We start from the raw sequence: 17,905 nt of genomic DNA, 5'->3' as shown, positions 1-17,905 counted from the left end.
CGCAGTGTGGTCCTGCCCCCAACAGGAAGGAGAGTTTACACGTTTGGAGACAAGAAATAAAGTCTATAGCAGACATCAGAGAGCTGTAAGCTGTGGAGAGGCCAGCAGGGACCATGGACATCCATTCCATAGAAATGAAAGAAAGTGGGATATTCTGCTGTTCAAATCTAAAATTCAATTTCCCCTGCATATTGAACTTCACAAAGAAGTACATGAGCTGTAATTTCATATTGGCATTATAAGTGAGAGGAAAATTGAGGCTGGGTGTTTTATTTGTTGTCTTCTTATATATGTTCCTAAAGTTTTTCAGCCAAGTTCAAAATAAATTCTGTCCTATCCTAAAGGGTATGATTTACACCAAGTCACAGAAGGTGCTAAGGATGAGGGAGGAGACTCCCGTTGCACTGTTGCTGAAGGGAAAACCGTATCTTTTCGTAATACTTTGTTTTGTCCACAGAACAGGAGCTGATAGTTGTAAAAACTGTTAAGGCTGAGCCATAGCTAACACTCCACGCTTCATTTTGAGAGGGGTGAGTAGGGCTAGAAGAAAGAATTTGCTTTGTAGTTAATACATAAAACTGACTCTGGTCATTAATTTCAACCTCTTGGCCCCAAAGCCTTTCACCAGAGCTGCTAACAGGTTGCATTAATCACTCTTGTGAACTCAGTTTCCTTTCCCTTCCCCTCCTCCCTCAGGGGAGGGGCCGGCTGCTGATGTGGAAGGCATAGATTAGCCTGGGGGACTTCCTGGCTGCGCTGAGCCTGCAGACCCGAGCACGGCTGTATCCTGGCCATCCAGGGACCTGCAAGGCAGGGAAACGCGGGGCTTCAGAGCAAGTGTGGGGCTTCAGAACTTCCTTTCTACTTAATTTTGTGGCACGAAACCTCTTTTTCCTGAAACTTCTCCATTGGCCCTTGTTCAATGAAAGGGTACCCCAATAGTCTTCAAGTTCCTTGAGGGTGGGGGCCTTGAGGGAAGTGGCTGTGGGAAACCCCAGCTCTTCCCATGGGAAACCCAGTCTCTGCCTGAGATGCTCTGCATCTGTCTGGTATTTTTGCTCTTGATGTAGCAGCATTTCTTGTTTTTAAAGATAATGGAATTTGAAAAGGGACTTCAGAGATGTCTGAAGGCTTTTCTCAGAAACCTGTATGAGGCAAATCTGTGCTTGCTCTCAACTCGGACGCTTCCTTGCCAGGTTGTCCAAGGTGAGTCGCCAAAACTCTCTGAGCCTCAACTTCCTCATTTGAAGATGGGGGGTCCTGATACCCACCCAGCAGAGCAGAGTGGAGGTTCGTGCGCTGGGTCAGTAGTTGTAAAGCCCCAGCAATGGGCCTGGCACAGACACACTCTCCCTGCTCCGAGGGAGGGAGCGTTTAGCTGACCAGGCTGGAGGAGCCCCTTGGACGCTTGGCATGTTCCACTGTGTTCCTTCGTGCCAGCTATTCCCACAGTTAACCAGCTGTCCTGCAGCTGGGCCTTGCACGGGGAAGGGAATGGCGAAGCCCAGCTGGGAGGTGACCCAAGTTCCCTGTCGGATGTGAGAACCGCCCCGGCGCATTCCACCCTCGGACCCCCTCGGGGACACAGCTTGGGTGTGTGGAGTGCAATGGCGGGCCCTCCGTCACACACAGCCTGAAACCCTCTAGCAGGAAATGCCGGGCTGGTGTGGCTGGTGTGGCACATCGGGACTGTCTCCTCCCCGGTCAGGAGCCTCTTACCCTTAGAGGAAGTCTCCACCCCTTTCAGGTGCCCTTTGGGTCCTGCAGGCCAGAGGTGCTGCTGAGCAGCAATTAACAAGCTCCAGATGATGATAAAGCAGGTGGCAAATTGCTGCAATCTTGCCAAGCAGACAGTGAGAAAGTGAGCTCCCTTTCTAAGCAGCTGCTTCCAGGTCCTCAGCCTCATGATGCCCCGCATTGCTTGGAGTTGTCATAATTTCCCTTCCTCCCCGAGCCCCCTCCGGGTTAGTGGAAAGCTTGGGCTGATGTTCAGAGGTGAGGGCCCTCTAATGTGTTATAAATATTTATCTCTGGGAAGCTCTGATGCTCTTTCAAAACACAAAGGGAGAGAAGGTGCTTGCATGGTTCATCTGCCCCTGGAGAAGGCCCGTCTGCTGCCCAGGATGGGGGGGCTCAGTGCTCCCCCAAGGGAGTCTTTACCTTCTCATCATTTCCTGACCTATTATGTTTTGTGTTGTTTTGTGTGTGTTAAGATGTGTCTGTTGTTTCTGGGGATAGGAGAAGGGAGGGGAGAGGAAAGGAGGTTTTTTAAAATCCTTTTGTTTGTTTGGGGGTATCCTTAATTACTCACTCCGGGTTGTAATTCCATCCATGGTCAGATGACATGCCTTGTGGCTGATTTAATTGGAGGCTGATGATGAGCTGTCTCAAGCCTGTTTCCATCGGGGAATGTTGACTTGGGAACCTCCCAGCTGGTTTTAAGGCCATGGACATTGCCTTCTGCAGTGTACTTGTGCAGAGGCATCAACCCTACAGCCCAGCCAGGCTGGTGCTCAGGGCCTCAGACACAGCAGTGGGGGTGGGCTTTCTGAACCCCAAGAACAATCACCCGGGCAGTTGGAACCTCCTCAGTGCCATCCAGGGTCAGGGTGGTGATGATGGTAATGGGGATTTGAAGGTCTTGAAAGCGCATTTTGAACCAGCACTTGGGATCTTGTCTTTCCTTTTCCAACTTGTTAGAACCGAGTGGCACCATGTTGTTAGCCTAAAACTGGAGCATGAGAGGACGAGGCGAGCCGACCTCCTCTTGTGAAGACGGCACCACATTTTTTACTTTATCCCCTGGAGCTGAAGCTCAAGAGGGAGTATGTCTTAGACCAGAAAGCCCACCTAGGTCCTGAGCATCTTTTCCCAGTTTGAGTTGACATACTTCAGTGGATCCTATCTTGTGATCACACATTCACCATTCCTGTGTGACCCCTGAACCACCTTCTATACCTTGTAGGCAGCAATTCTTCCATTTCCTGAAATATCCCAGGTCAGCTTTTCTGAGCTCTTACCAAACTATTGTCCTCCGTGGAAACCAGCGTTTAAAGCTCCAGCTGCTGAGCCATGAGGTGGGAATGCCGGAAGCTCTTCCAGGTTCCATCATTTACCAAGAGGCCTGGGCAACCAGCATCAGGGAGTTGAACTCACCTGAGGAGGATGACCAGCCACAAGTGTGTTCCTCAAACACCAGGTGCACACACAGGTCTCTTCCTAACACGTGAGCCAAGCTTCCTTCTACCTGAGAACATGAGCTAGGCACACACTGATACTTCAGTTCTTGTTTTTGTGATTTAAACATGTATGTGAGAAGATTTTAAGTCTGAGGGGCTGGTCGGAATGCCCCTCACCCAACTGATTGAATGTAGCAGCAGACACATTCCCAGGAATGCACAGGTCTGCCTAGAACAGAGGATGGTGGGCGCGGGGCGGACAGTGCTTGACTGCTGGTTGCGTGGCTCTCACACGGGGTGCTGAGCTTGAGTCTCCATGGGTGGCTCTGAGATGCTAAGTCAGGTTCCTGCCTCCCTTTGAATTTAGCACAGCTCAAGGTATGTTCTTAGAGGAATGTAAAGATTTGTTTGTTTTTTTAACATCTGTGCCTGAGGTTAATGTGAGAATATGGAGAGCCATTTTCCCATTTCCAAAAGTTGACTACAAACTGTGTGGGTCACGGAAGTCTTTCTTTTCTTTGGCTACTACTTATTAATCTTCAGGTTTACATTTTCATGGGTCATTTGCAGATCCTCCATGAGCTAGTTGTGTTGGGTGCCTGGCAAGTCTTGTGCACAACCCTTTGGGCCATTACACAATATCTTCTGCTCCCTAGGAGTTCATGGTCCATGCTGGGAGTGGGTGGTGGCAGGGGGGCTAGTTAACATGAGACCATTGGCTAGGGAGTCAGAAGACCTGGGTTCTGGGATCAGCTTGGCCACTTAGCTGGACTGTGTAATCCCTGGCAAGTCCTTCTGCTTCTTTGGTCCTCGGTTTCCCAATCTTGTAAATGGGTATATGTGGCCATCAGTTATTATCAGGTTCCCTTTTCAAATGCATTATCCTAGATTATTCTGTCCACTACCTTTTTTTGCTTTCTTCTCATGGGATTCTGACATGGCGGACATTCAACCAGCCTGAGATGCAAGACATTTTTTTGCGTTTTGTAGACTACTATTCCTCCTTTTGCTCAAACATTCTCCCCAGTGCTTTATAGATTTCATCTCCTCTTTGCTTTGGGAGCAGTTATCTCATTCATTTATTCCTTACATTTCAGTGGTCTTACTGCTGACATTACAGCTGTCCTCCAACCAGCATCTTCTCTGGGCCATCACTGTGGCTGCTGCTTCCACATATCAACCTTGTTTCATCCTCAAAACAGTCTTTCAGCATTATGTGTAAAACGCTCCGGATGTAGTTCCCACAGAGATGACTATATCAAGGACCAGAGGAACAGGGCCCTTTGAAAAATCTCATCCTAGGGCTTCCCTGGTGGCGCAGTGGTTGAGAGTCCGCCTGCCGATGCAGGGGACGTGGGTTCGTGCCCCGGTCCGGGAAGATCCCACATGCCACGGAGCGGCTGGGCCCGTGAGCCATGGCCGCTGAGCCTGCGCGTCCGGAGCCTGTGCTCCGCAACGGGAGAGGCCACAACAGTGAGAGGCCCGCGTACCGCAAAAAAAAAAAAAAATCTCATCCTAATGAATTCCAGCCTTCCTGGTAAGCATCTTCCTCTTTTCAGCAGCGACATTTATGACATTACATAAAAGGATAACTGTCTGGACAGATGCCTGCATGTTAGTGCAGGCTGTGCTGGGAGCTGTCGGCCTCCCTGAATAGAAGGGAGGGTCCTCCTGCCTCGGCCTGAAAGTTGACGGCCGGGTCAGTCCTTTCACATTGGTGTGAGGGGTCACTTCATGCCGGAGTTGCTGCCCCTTTCCTTCCTGATCAGTTAACCCTGTGTGGTGAAGGCCCTCTTGAAGGAAGTCTTCCCAAGCTTAAGCAAATCCTTCCTGAAAGGTGCTTTACCAAGGAGGCGTTATAAAAAATATTAAAGCATCTCAAATTCCTGTGTCTTAGGGCTGCACGTGACCTACCCAAGTTCACTCCCAGCCAGTCCCTAAAGGTCCGGGAAAGGGCTCAGATTTACTGAGGGGCGTATTAAGACAAGGCCAGGCTCTGCCCAAATGCAGGAACTGGGTCTCCTCAAGAGAATCTGATGTCCTTGAGCTCGGCCCTCTGCCCAGGTCCTGTCCAGGCAGGCCAGGGAAGGAGGTATTCGGGTTGCTTCAGGCAGATTATGTAGGATTTAGATGATCTTGAAAGACCCGAGAGTACACATAGCACATGGTAAGCTTTCAAGGAAGAATGGTCCCTCGATCAGGAATTTCTCTAATTATAGTGAAATTACCGCTATTATATAGAGGACTTCCTCATAATTCTCATTTGCCCAGGCTGTCGCTCTGCTTTTTGTCTATCAAGGTCTTTGGCACTTCTCCGTGCTCCCAGGCCTCCTGTGTGGGTAGCAGTGGAGCTAAAACTTACCTCCCAGGAGCTCCTCTCCCGTCACAAGCAGAATCAGGGTCTACTAGGAAGAGCATGCTGGACTTTCAAGTCAAGCAGACCTGGGTTCAGATCCCAGCTCCGAGACTTGTTGGTTGTGGGCCCTTGGGCTATTGTTTTTAACCTTTCTAAGCCTCTGGTTCTTCGTTTAAACATGGGAATAACTCCACTTAACATGTCGGGTGGTTATGAGAAATAAAACTGTTGCCTGTGTAATAATACCAGACACTTATAAACCACTCGGAGAAAGGGTGCTTCTTATGTAGCATTCGCTGATATTATTGGAAGTACTCCCAGGGCCGTGAGGATGAGAGTTCTCTTTCTTTCATAGCCCTGACGGTGCCACAGAACTACCACCATACTTCCTTGAGGCCTCCCATCTCCAGGTCAAACACCCTATTGTCCTCTCACCATCCCCACCCCTGGCGATGATGGGATCTCTCTGTTTGGGATGATGGTGCCATCCTGTCCCTGTCTCATGAGGGCTCTGCTCTACCTTGTGTAAGAGCTGCCTGAAACCCTGGATGATTTGGGAGCTCGGGATGCAGGAGATGGACTGAAAGAAAGGAGAGAAATGGCTGGAGGGGTGTATGTGGTGGGGCCTCCCCATCATGACTTCTTGATGGCTGCAACTCATGCCTGGACATTCTCTCCTGGGACACAGTGTCCTTCCCTAAGGTCACCATCAGGTTCCTTACCTCTGTTCCCCAGGGCCACCTCTGAGAGCAGCAGGTGCCCCGAGACTCCACCTTGTGGACTGTTTCTCTTCTCCTTCCCGGTTTAGGGCAGCTTCTAGGAGGCAGCCACGTCACCACATGGGCTTGCTGACCTCCAGTCTCCTGGGTCATCACTCTCCCTAGTTTCTAGGTAGTTGTGATTATTGTCTTTAGTGCAGGAGGGAAAGTGGCAGTTTTGCTCACATTTACGTGTGGGGTGGGCAGTGTGAAGGCAGGCCGGCTGCCGGGTCCGAACTGGCCTGGGGCCCATTTTCATCTACCCCCTTCCCGCAGGGGCCCAAGAAGCAGCCTGCTCCCCTCGGGCCTGGGCAGCTGGATTCTCACCTACTGGCACTTATTTTTTTTTTCAGAAAACTCATATGGGATATCAATTACTGATTTGTTTCTGCATCATAAAGGAAAGTAGAACAGAGACAAATGAATCAGTTTTCTTGAATCATGAGCTGTGATTTCTTCATAAACTAATCTAGAGAATGACTGTTGAATTCCACAAACGTTCCTGAGTATTTACTGAATGCCAAGCCCCGCACTATGAGTGGACAGAGGCCAAGATGTCAAAGATGGGGTCCCTGCCTTCAGGGGGCCTCCATGGGCAGTGGGTCCTGACAGCGCCGTGCTCTGCAACTGGGCCGCTGGGAAAGGGTGGTGGAGAGTTGAGGGGGAGCCTGGCATTCTGGGTAGGTGGTGCTGTTTCCTCACTGCTCCTCGCCTGCCCAAGTCTCCTTCTTCCGTTCAGTCTTCCTCAACTGCCTCAGGCTCTAGTGAGTTCCCTACTCTCCAGACCCTGGGTTCCTGTGGTGCCTACAGCCTGGATGATGTTTCCCACCTGTTATCTCGTCTTCTCGGCATCACAGCCTCACGAGGCACACTGTATCATCTGCACTAACAAATGAAAAAACTAAGGTTTAGAGAAGTGAAATAATTTCCCCAGGGTCACAGAATTAATCAACAGCAGGACTGGAATCTGCTCCCTTGTGGTCTGATTCCCAGGCCAGGCCTTCTCTTAGTACTACTCTTTCTCCTTCATCACTTAACCCCGAGTGGCCCCTCTTCCACGTCACGTCACTAGGTCCCCCCTTACTGTTTTCAGGCACCTGAGTGTCCCTCCCTGAGGGCAGGGCCCAGTCAGCTTGGTGTCTGGTCCCCTGCTGGCACCACCAGCCCAGGAGCTCAGACAGTCCTGTTGGATGAAGGATGGAGAATGAACTCAACGCCTCTCTCCTCCCTTCTCGCCCCTGAGTCATCTGGGGGCAACGGAAGCAAACAGCTCTTAAGAGCCAGGTGATTGTGAGAGTCAGTCTGTCTAATTATAGCTCAGTTAGTCTTTCAGACAGTGGATTAAAAACATAACAGTAGGCCTGGTGCAGCCCAAAGGCCCGCAGTTTGGCCTGCCATGTTCCTCTCTGCGGTGCTCTGGGCCCATGCGGCTGGCTTCGCTGCCCAGTGGGGAAGACATATAAGGAATTTGCATAAGACAGCTGTGCAGAATGGAGCTGGAGGAGCCTTACTTGTGCAGAGAGATACTCCTGAGAATAACCCAGATGCTCCATTTGATTTCACACCGGAAAACTATAAGAGGATAGAGGCAATTGTAAAAAACTACCCAGAAGGGCATAAAGCAGCAGCTGTGCTTCCAGTCCTGGATTTAGCCCAAAGACAGAATGGATGGCTGCCCATCTCTGCTATGAACAAGGTTGCAGAAGTTTTACAAGTACCTCCAATGAGAGTATATGAAGTAGCAACTTTTTATACAATGTATAACCGAAAGCCAGTTGGAAAACATGTTCAAGTCTGCACTACTACGCCTTGCGTGCTTCCCTTGTGTGCTTCGTAACTCCGACAGCATCCTGGAGGCCATTCAGAAAGAGCTTGGTATAAAGGTTAGAGAGACTACACCAGACAAACTTTTCACTGTTATAGAAGTGGAATGTTCAGGGGCCTGTGTAAACACACCAGTGGTTCAAATAAATGACAACTACTTTGAGGATTTGACACCTAAGGATACTGAAAAAATTATTGATGAACTCAAGGCTGGCAGAATCCCAAAACCTGGGCCAAGGAGTGGATGCTTCTCATGTGAGCCAGCCGGAGGTCTTACCTCTTTGACTGAACCACCTAAAGGACCTGGCTTTGGTGTGCAAGCAGGCCTTTAATTTATATTCAACTGTAAATATGTCACTGGCGAAATAAAATATGAATCTCCTATCTACATAGACTTTTTTTTTTTTTTTTGCGGTATGCGGGCCTCTCACTGTTGTGGCCTCCCCCGTTGCGGAGCACAGGCTCCGGACGCGCAGGCTCCGGACGCGCAGGCTCAGCGGCCATGGCTCACGGGCCCAGCCGCTCCGCGGCATATGGGATCCTCCCAGACCGGGGCACGAACCCGTATCCCCTGCATCGGCAGGCGGACTCTCAACCACTTGCGCCACCAGGGAGGCCCTACATAGACTTTTTATATTATTTGTTCATTTCCATCTGTGTACACCTTGCTTGTAACCTAGCAACTTGCAGCTGTAAGTGCCATGTCAGAACTTCAGAGCACCATTTTAGTCGTCTGCTATCTTTGGCTGACTATGAACACATTATTCCATAAGCTAGCTAACAGTTATTTCAATATTACCCATTGTCAATTGCCCCTTCACTTTTATCAGTAATATTAGGTTATTGTGAAGTAAAAATTCTGTCAAATTTCAAATACATTTTGCTCTCCCATCTTTAGCCATAGCCAAGTCTTAAGTTAATATGATATTTCTATAAACCTTATTTGAGAGAGAACACTGGTTCTCTTTAAACATTTTTATATTTACAGCACACAGTTGTTACTGTAATTTCAACTGGTAAGTGACATATCAAGCAGACTGTAGGTGTAACGAGGATAGGGTAGTTGTCTCTAGAAGTACTATTTATCATTTTTAAAGAAGGAAGGTACACAACAAAATCTGACTCTGCAAGTATACAAAAACTAATTGGGGGAGGAAACTGGAAGTGTAACTTGAGTTGGAAAGTTCAGTGGATATGGGAAATATACTCCTCAGCTGAATGCATATTACAAGTTAGAAGAAAGAATAAAACGCTTTGTGTACAATATCCAGTTCAAGAAACTAGATATGAGTTTTGCAAGCTGGAATAAGAAATTAATAGCCAGCTTTAATTCAGGGATAGATCTAAACTAATCCAGTCGTTTCAGGATTTCTCAAAGTCACTGTTTGGCCTTGATCTTATACCAGACTATTAACTATGATGCTTATAAATATGATTATTTTTAAGACTGTATTTAAAAACTAGTTTTTGAGAAATGAAATTGAGTAATTTGTTGTGAGGTGGATGGATCTAGAGTCTGTCATACAGAGTGAAGTAAGTCAGAAAGAGAAAAACAAATACTGTATGCTAACACATATATATGGAACCTAAAAAAACAATGGTTCTTATGATCCTAGGGGCAGGACAGGAATAAAGACACAGACGTAGAGAATGGACTTGAAGACATGGGGAGGGGGAAGGGTAAGCTGGGACGAAGTGAGAGAGTGGCATGGACATATATACACTACCAGATGTAAAATAGCTAGCTAGTGGAAAGCAGCTGCATGGCACAGGGAGATCAGCTCCCTGCTTTGTGACCACCTAGAGAGGTGTGATAGGGAGGGTGGGAGGGAGACGCAAGAGGGGAGGGGATATGGGGATATATGTATACATACAGCTGATTCACTTTGTTATAAAGCAGAAACTAACACAACACTGTAAAGCAATTATACTCCAATAAAGATGGTAAAAAAAAAAACCCAAAAACAGTATCTGAGGTCTTTTAGCTGTTTCTCTCTGGGTCAGCATTCTAACTCCACACATACCTAGGTTTGCAGAAATATATAGGAATAAGAACCTGAAGCAATAATGACTTCTGTGGGTCACTTACTACCTGTACCCCAAAGAGAAACACCTGTATGTTTTGAGTTTTCAGTAGGGTGTCCATGTACTGTATCATCTAAATCAGATACTTTTGAGAATGAAATGGTGCTCTGTTGCCAATTACACCAGGACAGTGGCCTAAACTGGAGGATCTGGTTGCCTAGTTTTACAGAAACTGTATGTCTGCAATTGGAAGGAAATCCACAGGGCCACTGTTTTTTATGAAGGCTTCTAGTGAGTGGGGGCTTGCTGGTAGATGAAGGGCCTTTGTTTCAAGCAGTGTCTTTGCATTATTCAGTGACAGCAAGAATAATCCAGTACCCTTTTCTGCACCTTCCACTTCATTTTCTGTCAGTGGCTGAGCCTCCCAGGATGTGTGTCTATCTCATTATTGTATTGTTCTCTCCTCCAGAGATCCTGCGGATAATTCAGCTGGACCTAGACCTAAAGTACAAGACCAACATCCGGGAATTGTTTGAGGAGTTCGATAACTTCCTGCCCGGTGCTGTCATTGGCATAGCAAGGGAGATGCAGCCAGTGTACAGGTACGTGGCAGCAGCTGGTGGGCGGCCTCCAGGACCCCTCCTCACTCCCCCTCCACCCTCGGCAGATTGGGATTGATCCATCTGCGGTCTTTCTGTGCTGAATATCTCCGGGACACGTTTGTACTTATTGCTGATATTTAGTAGTATGGGCAGGTGGGTCTGCACCGAATCCATAGATGTTACTTCATTCATTTGGCGGAGTTTGTGACATTTTTTCTTGTGGAAAGCCCAGCCATTTGGATTGTTGGTTCTGGCTCAGCTCAGAATTTTAAAATCTTGGGCTTTGTCTTACAGAGGAGGTATCAAGATGCAGCTTTAACTTGCCAGTCTGGTGATGAACTAGGTTTTCTTGGCCTCGAGTCGCCGTGACCCCTCCTCTGTGTAAGTGGAGTGGGTTTATCAGTGTCTTTCAGGGAGGGAGAGCCAGCATAATTTTGGAACACAGATTGGCATCTCCTAGTGAAACGCGCATTCTCGTGCTGCAGTGTTTCCCTGTCAGGTGCGCAGCATAAAGAAACTCCAGCACCTGAGGACCAGGAGACACATTCAAGAGTGTTTGTCGTGGTATTATTTGTAGTAGCCCCAACTGAAAGCAGCCTAAATGCTCATAGACAGCAGAATGGATAAATATAATATATTCATCTAACTGAGTATTATATAAAGATAAAACGAGCAGACGGGGAGCTAGCTATGTGCATTGATAGGCAAAATGGAAATGTCATCTTTAGGGATATATACGCGAGTGGTGAACATCATAAGGAAAACCAAGGAAATGATGGTTCCCAAAGCCAGCATGACCGTTGCCTCTGGAGGGAGCGGAGGAGTGGTGGGGACGCAGACACGGGTGGGGATTGCCGCTGGAGGGCTGCATTGCTTTTGTGCTCCACTTGAGGGAGTGTGCCTGTGTTTGCATGTACTCCTTTGTACATAATATATGTCTTAAAATTTAAAAAAATTAGGGCTTCCCTGGTGGCGCAGTGGTTGAGAGTCCGCCTGCCGATGCAGGGGACACGGGTTCGTGCCCCGGTCCGGGAAGATCCCACATGCCACGGAGCGGCTGGGCCCGTGAGCCATGGCCGCTGAGCCTGCGCGACCAGAGCCTGTGCTCCGCAACGGGAGAGGCCATGGCGTTGGGAGGCCCGCGTACCGTAAAAAAAAAAAAAAAAAAAATTTAAAAAAAATTAAAAAAGGAAAGGAAAAGCAGAAACACATGTAGGTTTTTGTTAAAAACTAGGCCCACGGCCCTGGATACAGAGAGCTCCATGTTGCTGACTCTTCCTCCTCTGGCCAGAGCCATAGCTCACCCAGAGCCTGCAGCTGGGATTTCACTGCCCCCTGGGCTGGCCCACCCTTCGTTCTCAGTGCACACCCTCCTGCTGGCTCCCTGTGGCCATTCTCAGAGCTAGGCACAGTCTTTGGAGAGCTGCAGGGCACCGGCAACTGGTGACTCAAGGACACACATTTCCTCTAAGAGAGAGGAGAGTGACAGCCTCGGCTTGGTTGTAGTTATTTGCAAGACCCAGATCACACAACAGGAAATTCCTGCAAGGCCTCTGAATGAGTCGATAACTCCTGGGCCTGGTGGGCTGTTCTCCCTTACATAATCCTCTTGCAGGTTGCCCCAGAGTGACAAAGTGGAGCCCTTTACTCTGCTGTGTGTGGGGGAGGGGGGAGGTTTGGGCAAACATCTGCCTTGGTACTCATAGCAGCCTCCCTACCTCATTCCCTCACCTCCATACGTATATTATGTCTGGGGGTCTTGATTTAACAGAGAGAGGAGGGACTTCCTTGGCAGTCCAGTGGTTAAGACTCCACGCTTCCACTGCAAGGGGACACGGGTTAGATCCCTGGTCAGGGAACGAAGATCCTGGGAAGAGATGGAAGGAGCGCTCAGAGTCTGGTATCCTATGTGCTGGTTGGTGCCTGCTCAGCCACCACGCTTGGGCTCCTCCATCTGGGAATGGGAGCAGGTGGGCTCCGAGACCTCCCTCTTTCAGCCCTGGCATTTGTGATCCCAGCCCTTCCAACCCTCACCATTTCCTGTCTTGACTTGTCAGCTGGTGAGCTCCTCACTGCTCCGTAGGGCCAGTGGCTTCCTGGCCCTCCGTAGGGCCAGTGCCTTCTTGACTTCCTGTCTTGACTTGTCAGCTGGTGAGCTCCTCACTGCTCCGTAGGGCCAGTGCCCCAGGGATCCTTAAACCAGGCTAACTGTTAAGTGCAGTTAGAGCCCTGAGGCCTCCAAGTCTTGGTTTGGAATCTTCTCATGTAATATAAATGGAAACCTGATCACACTTAATTTAAATGGTGTTGGCCAGAATTTATGTTTTCTGTACCTTGAGGATTTTAAAAACAGTGAAACTTAAATCAATTTAATTGGCTTTTTCAAAAGAAATCTTGGAAAGATTTTAGATCCAAAATGAAGTTGAGTTTTTCTCACCTTCAGAATCTTTAATTATCATTCTGTACGATGAGACAGAAGAGACCTCTGCGTCAGGGCAGCTGGTAGAGTCCAAAAAAACGCCTTGTTTGTAGGGTTTGCGCCCTCAGAATCAATAGAAATTAAAAGTCCGTCTATGTTCTCCCCCCTTTACACCTCCCTCCAGCTGCAATGTTTCTAAAGACCTCTGATTATTAAGTCTGCAAATGACTGCCCTGAGCTAATCTGCGCCCGCAGGTTCTGGGTAATTGCCTTTGGGTATTTGTCGTCTGTTTCAGGCTGAGAATGTTTGGTGCTGGCTGGGGCGGAAACAAGAGTGTGTTTTTTTGCCATCTTCCACAAAAAAACGGGAGGCTCCAGTGGCCCCAAAGATCAAGTGTTAGTTGTCTGCCACTTTGGAGTCTGTGCCTGTGTGTGTTTGTGAGGAGGGGTGGGAGAAGCAAGAGTGGGGATGAAGGCAGGGGAGTAAACAGGGCCTGAGCAAAGGCAGGCAGAGCCGAGCCCTTGTGAACAGGCTCAGCCCCATCTCCATGGACTTGGCCATCGTAGCTGGTGGGGAATCCCTGCGGCTGTCTGCCCACCTTTGTGGGCACCGCCCTCCCCCAGGAACTGGCAGTGGGGCCTGACTGCCACGTGGTCTCCCTGAGTGTGGACTGTGAGCTGGGCAAGATTTTATCATAAACAGAAGCTGCTAGCATCTGTGAAAAGAAAGGAAAATTTAGAAACCAAACAGCACAGAAGCAAAACAACTGATGAACAGAGCACATTCTGATCTGGAAATTCACTAAGCAGAAATAAATCTAGACCTTCTCAGCTGTGTTCTTTTTATAGTCACTTGTCCGACAGTTACTGTACTTCAAAAAAGGCACATATTAAGTCATTTTTATGGCTGTTTCCCTTCGATTGTGTGCCACAGATGTTAGAGGCTTGGGGGGCTGGAGGAGAAAGTATTTCCCACTGTCCTTTAAACAGATAGCTTTTTAAAAAACAATTTCCCCCCCAGAACATAACACCAAATCAACTGTGTTTTCGGGAAAATCATGGCTCGTGGGATGCTAGCATAGGGGTGGAGGAGCCTTTTCCTCTTGGGTCCCTGTAAGATTTTGTCGAGTCAAATATCTCATGACCGTCCTCATCTGAAAGTGGGGAGCAGTGGTCCTCTTGGGTGGAACATTGTCCTTCCTGTCTTGACTCTTTCTCTGCCTCTTTGTCAGGGAACTATGGTTAGCTGGGCAGTGTGGTTAGTTGGGATAAGTGGCCCAAAGGAGAGAAGGGTCTAGTGCTTTCTCCGTAAGTAGAATGATCTCTCTAAATAGACGACTGTATTTGGCAAATATGTGTTAGTCCAGGATGCCGTTTAGAATTTACTTCCTTATGAACGTATTGGAAAAGTAAAGAAAACTGTTGGATCTGCTTTGTGTACAACCTATAAAAATTATAAGGGCACGGGGCTTCCCTGGTGGCACAGTGGTTGAGAGTCCGCCTGCCGATTCAGGGGACACGGGTTCGTGCCCCGGTCCGGGAAGATCCCACATGCCGCGGAGCGGCTGGGCCCGTGAGCCATGGCCGCTGAGCCTGCGCGTCTGGAGTCTGTGCTCCGCAATGGGAGAGGCCACAACAGTGAGAGGCCCGCGTACCACACACACAAAAAAATAAATAAATAAAATTATAAGGATGTATCAGCAGGCAAAGTAGCCATATGTAGAAGAAATAGCGCTCAGATTATACTCAGAAGCCGTGGATTATAGCCCTGCCTTTCACGAATTACCCATGTGATACTTTGCAGTTGATTCTCTGAACTTCTGTGTTTTCATCTGTAAGTGGGGATAAATATGTCTAATACACAGAATTACTGGAACACTCAAATGAAATAATGCGTATGCAAGTTTCTGGTGTGAAAGAGACTCTCAGGAAAGGCGTTGTCTCCCTCCCTCCTTAATCATCACAACTGCATTTGTGTTTTCCTTTCCAGCTGATGTGTTTTTCTGTATACCTCCTCTTCTGCCCCACTCCCAACCATATAGGATTGCCAGTTAAAAGGCAGGATACCCAGTTAAATCAAATTTCAGATAAACAACGAACACTTGTTTTATGTAAGTATATCCCAAATATTGTATAGGGATATACTTACACAAGTATTTGTTGTTTATCTGAAATTTAAATTTAACTGGGTATCCTGTTGGGTTCCCTTCCTCCCTTCTCTCCCTCTCTCCCTTCCCTTTCTTCCCTTCTTTCTTTGCTAAATCTGGCAGTTCTACCCCTACCAAAGTGTTAAACCCTCCCTTTTTAGCAGAGGACAGTGATCTGGCTTTTTAATAAGATCCTTGAGTGAGCAGGAACAAAGGGTGTGGAACTGGAGCTTATGAGGGAAACAGGTGGAAGGGTGGGAGGGAGGGAGGGAGGGAGGCTAGGAGGGAGGGAGGGTAGGAGGGAGGGAGGGAGGCTGGGAGGGAGGGAGGGAGGGAGGCTGGGAGGGAGGGAGGGAGGGAGGCTGGGAGGGAGGGAGGCTGGGAAGGAGGGAGCCTGGGAGGGTGCGAGGCTGGGAGGGAGGGAGGGAGGGAGGCTGGAGGGTGGGAGGCAGCCCTCAAAGTCTCCGTGAGGCACCAGGCCTGAGGTCCACCACCCACCCCCTGCAGGAGCCCGGGCCCAGACTGTGGCCTGGGTCATCAGGGGAGGCCCCTGGGGCTAGGAAGCCTGGCAGTGGCTTAGCCAGGTCACAGGGCTCCTGCTGAGCCTGGAATGAGTGAGTGTGTGAATGTGTGTGTGTGTCTATCTGTGTTTTGAGGAGCTGGGGTCACAGCCATTGGTCATGGTCACTCTGTCTTGAAGCTGCCGCCCCGAGGAGCTGCTGAATGGCAGCTTTGTTGGTGGGGGCCATGGGCTTCCGGCTCATTCTCTCTTGGCTCCACAGGCTGGCTGTGTGCTGGTTTGAGCCCAAACCCACCATGAGGTGGAAGCAGCAGGCTAATCCTGTCAGCTGCTGATAACCCCACCAGGCAGGAATTTGCTTTTGTGGTAAATATTTGAATAGTGTCCACTCTTTTACCTTTTTAGGTCATGTGGTTTTTATTGATAGCATTTGTGCCAGCCTAACCTCTTTCCAGATGCCTGGAATGAAAATGTCCAGCCAATTTGCAGGCTGCTTTATCCCACTTCTGGGACTGGAGAAGGGCTCGCAGGGACATTGGGAAGGAAGTGAGGACTAGCACAGAAGTAGGAGAGGAAGAAGTGGACTGGTACCACCTCTGCCACTCAAGGCTGTGTGACCTTGGGGAAGTTTCTTGATCTCTTTGAGCTTCAGTTTCTTTAGCTGAGACCTGGAGATTATAACACTGTACAGTACTGTATATGGTGGAGTTGACTGGAGGCTAAATTAAGCAGTGTGCCTGGCACAGAGTAGCACTTCGTACTGGTGGTAGCAATTTTATCCAGTCCCACTCAGCCACTTGGTTCTGTGACCTTAGGGAAGTCACTTAACCTCTGAGGTTCAGTTTCCTCATGGTGTGTGAAACTGGAGCAGCTGATACTTTAGCATAATTAGTGCTGATATTTTGGCTTCTTAGCCTCTGAACCCCCTTCCCATGTTTGAGGAAATGTCCTGCCATAGAAGCCTGCCTCCCTTTATGGAAGACAAAAAGGCTGGAGACTCTCTTTCCTGGATTCCTTGCAGCTAGGGTGTTGTTGGTCTGTTCCCCTTCTTCCCTCCCTCCCCTGAGGAAAGCACCATCAGCAATTTAGCATCTATGCAGGCTTGTTTTATACTTTTACTATATACCCTAAGCAATGTAAGGTACTTGCAGAACAGAAACTGACAGTATTACAAGGAGAAAACAATGAGTCCACAATGATGGAGTGACATTTTAACATGCTCTATCAGAAACCAGGAGCTCAAAGAGGAGGAAGGTATGCATACAGAAGATCGCAGCAAAGGAGGAAGGAAAAGGGGGGGGAGGGGGGGGGAGGGGGTGCTGGGGACGTGAGGAGGACAGACTGTGCCTGAGGCAGGCACCGGTCCCCTGTTTCACACTGTGAGCCTGGCTGGGGGCCTGTGGTATTTCAGTGCCCTCCAGAGCGTGACCTTCCGGTCACTACCTGCTTCTGGACTCCAGCCCTTGGCTCTAGTGGTTTCTGGTTCATGGAGATGTTCATCTCATTTTTCACCCCTATTATTTCCCTTCCCCTGCTACATTCCTTGAATTAAAAAAATTATTATATAAGAGTAATACATTTTCATTAAAAAGTCAAACAGTATACGAGGATTATTATTTTTCCAGAAATTTTCTACAGATTTATCAGTTTGTGTGTGTGTGTGTGTGCATGGTGTGTATAAGTGGACTCATACTTTATATACCCTTGTGCATCTTTTTTTATTCGCTAAACAGTGTATCTTGGCCATCCTTATACCTAACTCAGTATTCCTTTATTAAACATTGCTGGTCTCCCAATATAATTTTCTTTTTTTACGTCTTATTTTGGAAAACTTCCAACATAGACAGAGGTAGGCAGAATCATGTATTCTGTCTAGAATCTAGTATTCTGGGTGCTTCAGTATTATAATACTCATGGAGCTTCAGTAATTATCAACTCTGAGCCAACCTTGTTTCATCTTTACCCCCATCCACTTTTCCTGTTCCCTCCTCCCCAGCCACCCCCATTATTTTGAAGCAAACCCAGACAGCATACCATTTCATCAGTAAATGTCATTTAAAATCCATTATTTTTTT

The 17,905-nt window shown here is 48.3% G+C and overlaps 1 protein-coding gene and 1 pseudogene across 1 annotated transcript in view; both read left to right on the top strand.

The window, feature by feature from the left end:
• The window catches only part of XXYLT1 (xyloside xylosyltransferase 1), a 198,789-nt gene that overhangs the window by 104,250 nt on the left and 76,634 nt on the right, over positions 1 to 17,905 (top strand). The window contains exon 3 of the mRNA XM_060099322.1: positions 10,612 to 10,744. Coding sequence (XP_059955305.1) covers positions 10,612 to 10,744 — 133 coding nt within the window. The remainder of the gene's footprint in view (positions 1 to 10,611; positions 10,745 to 17,905) is intronic.
• On the top strand, positions 7,690 to 8,473 carry LOC132491260 (NADH dehydrogenase [ubiquinone] flavoprotein 2, mitochondrial-like; annotated as a pseudogene).

The sequence above is a fragment of the Mesoplodon densirostris genome, chromosome 5 (genome assembly GCF_025265405.1).
Source record: "Mesoplodon densirostris isolate mMesDen1 chromosome 5, mMesDen1 primary haplotype, whole genome shotgun sequence".
Classification (NCBI taxonomy): domain Eukaryota; kingdom Metazoa; phylum Chordata; class Mammalia; order Artiodactyla; family Ziphiidae; genus Mesoplodon; species Mesoplodon densirostris.
Note: the sequence above shows the minus strand (reverse complement) of the source record. Positions and strands in the feature narration are given on the sequence as shown.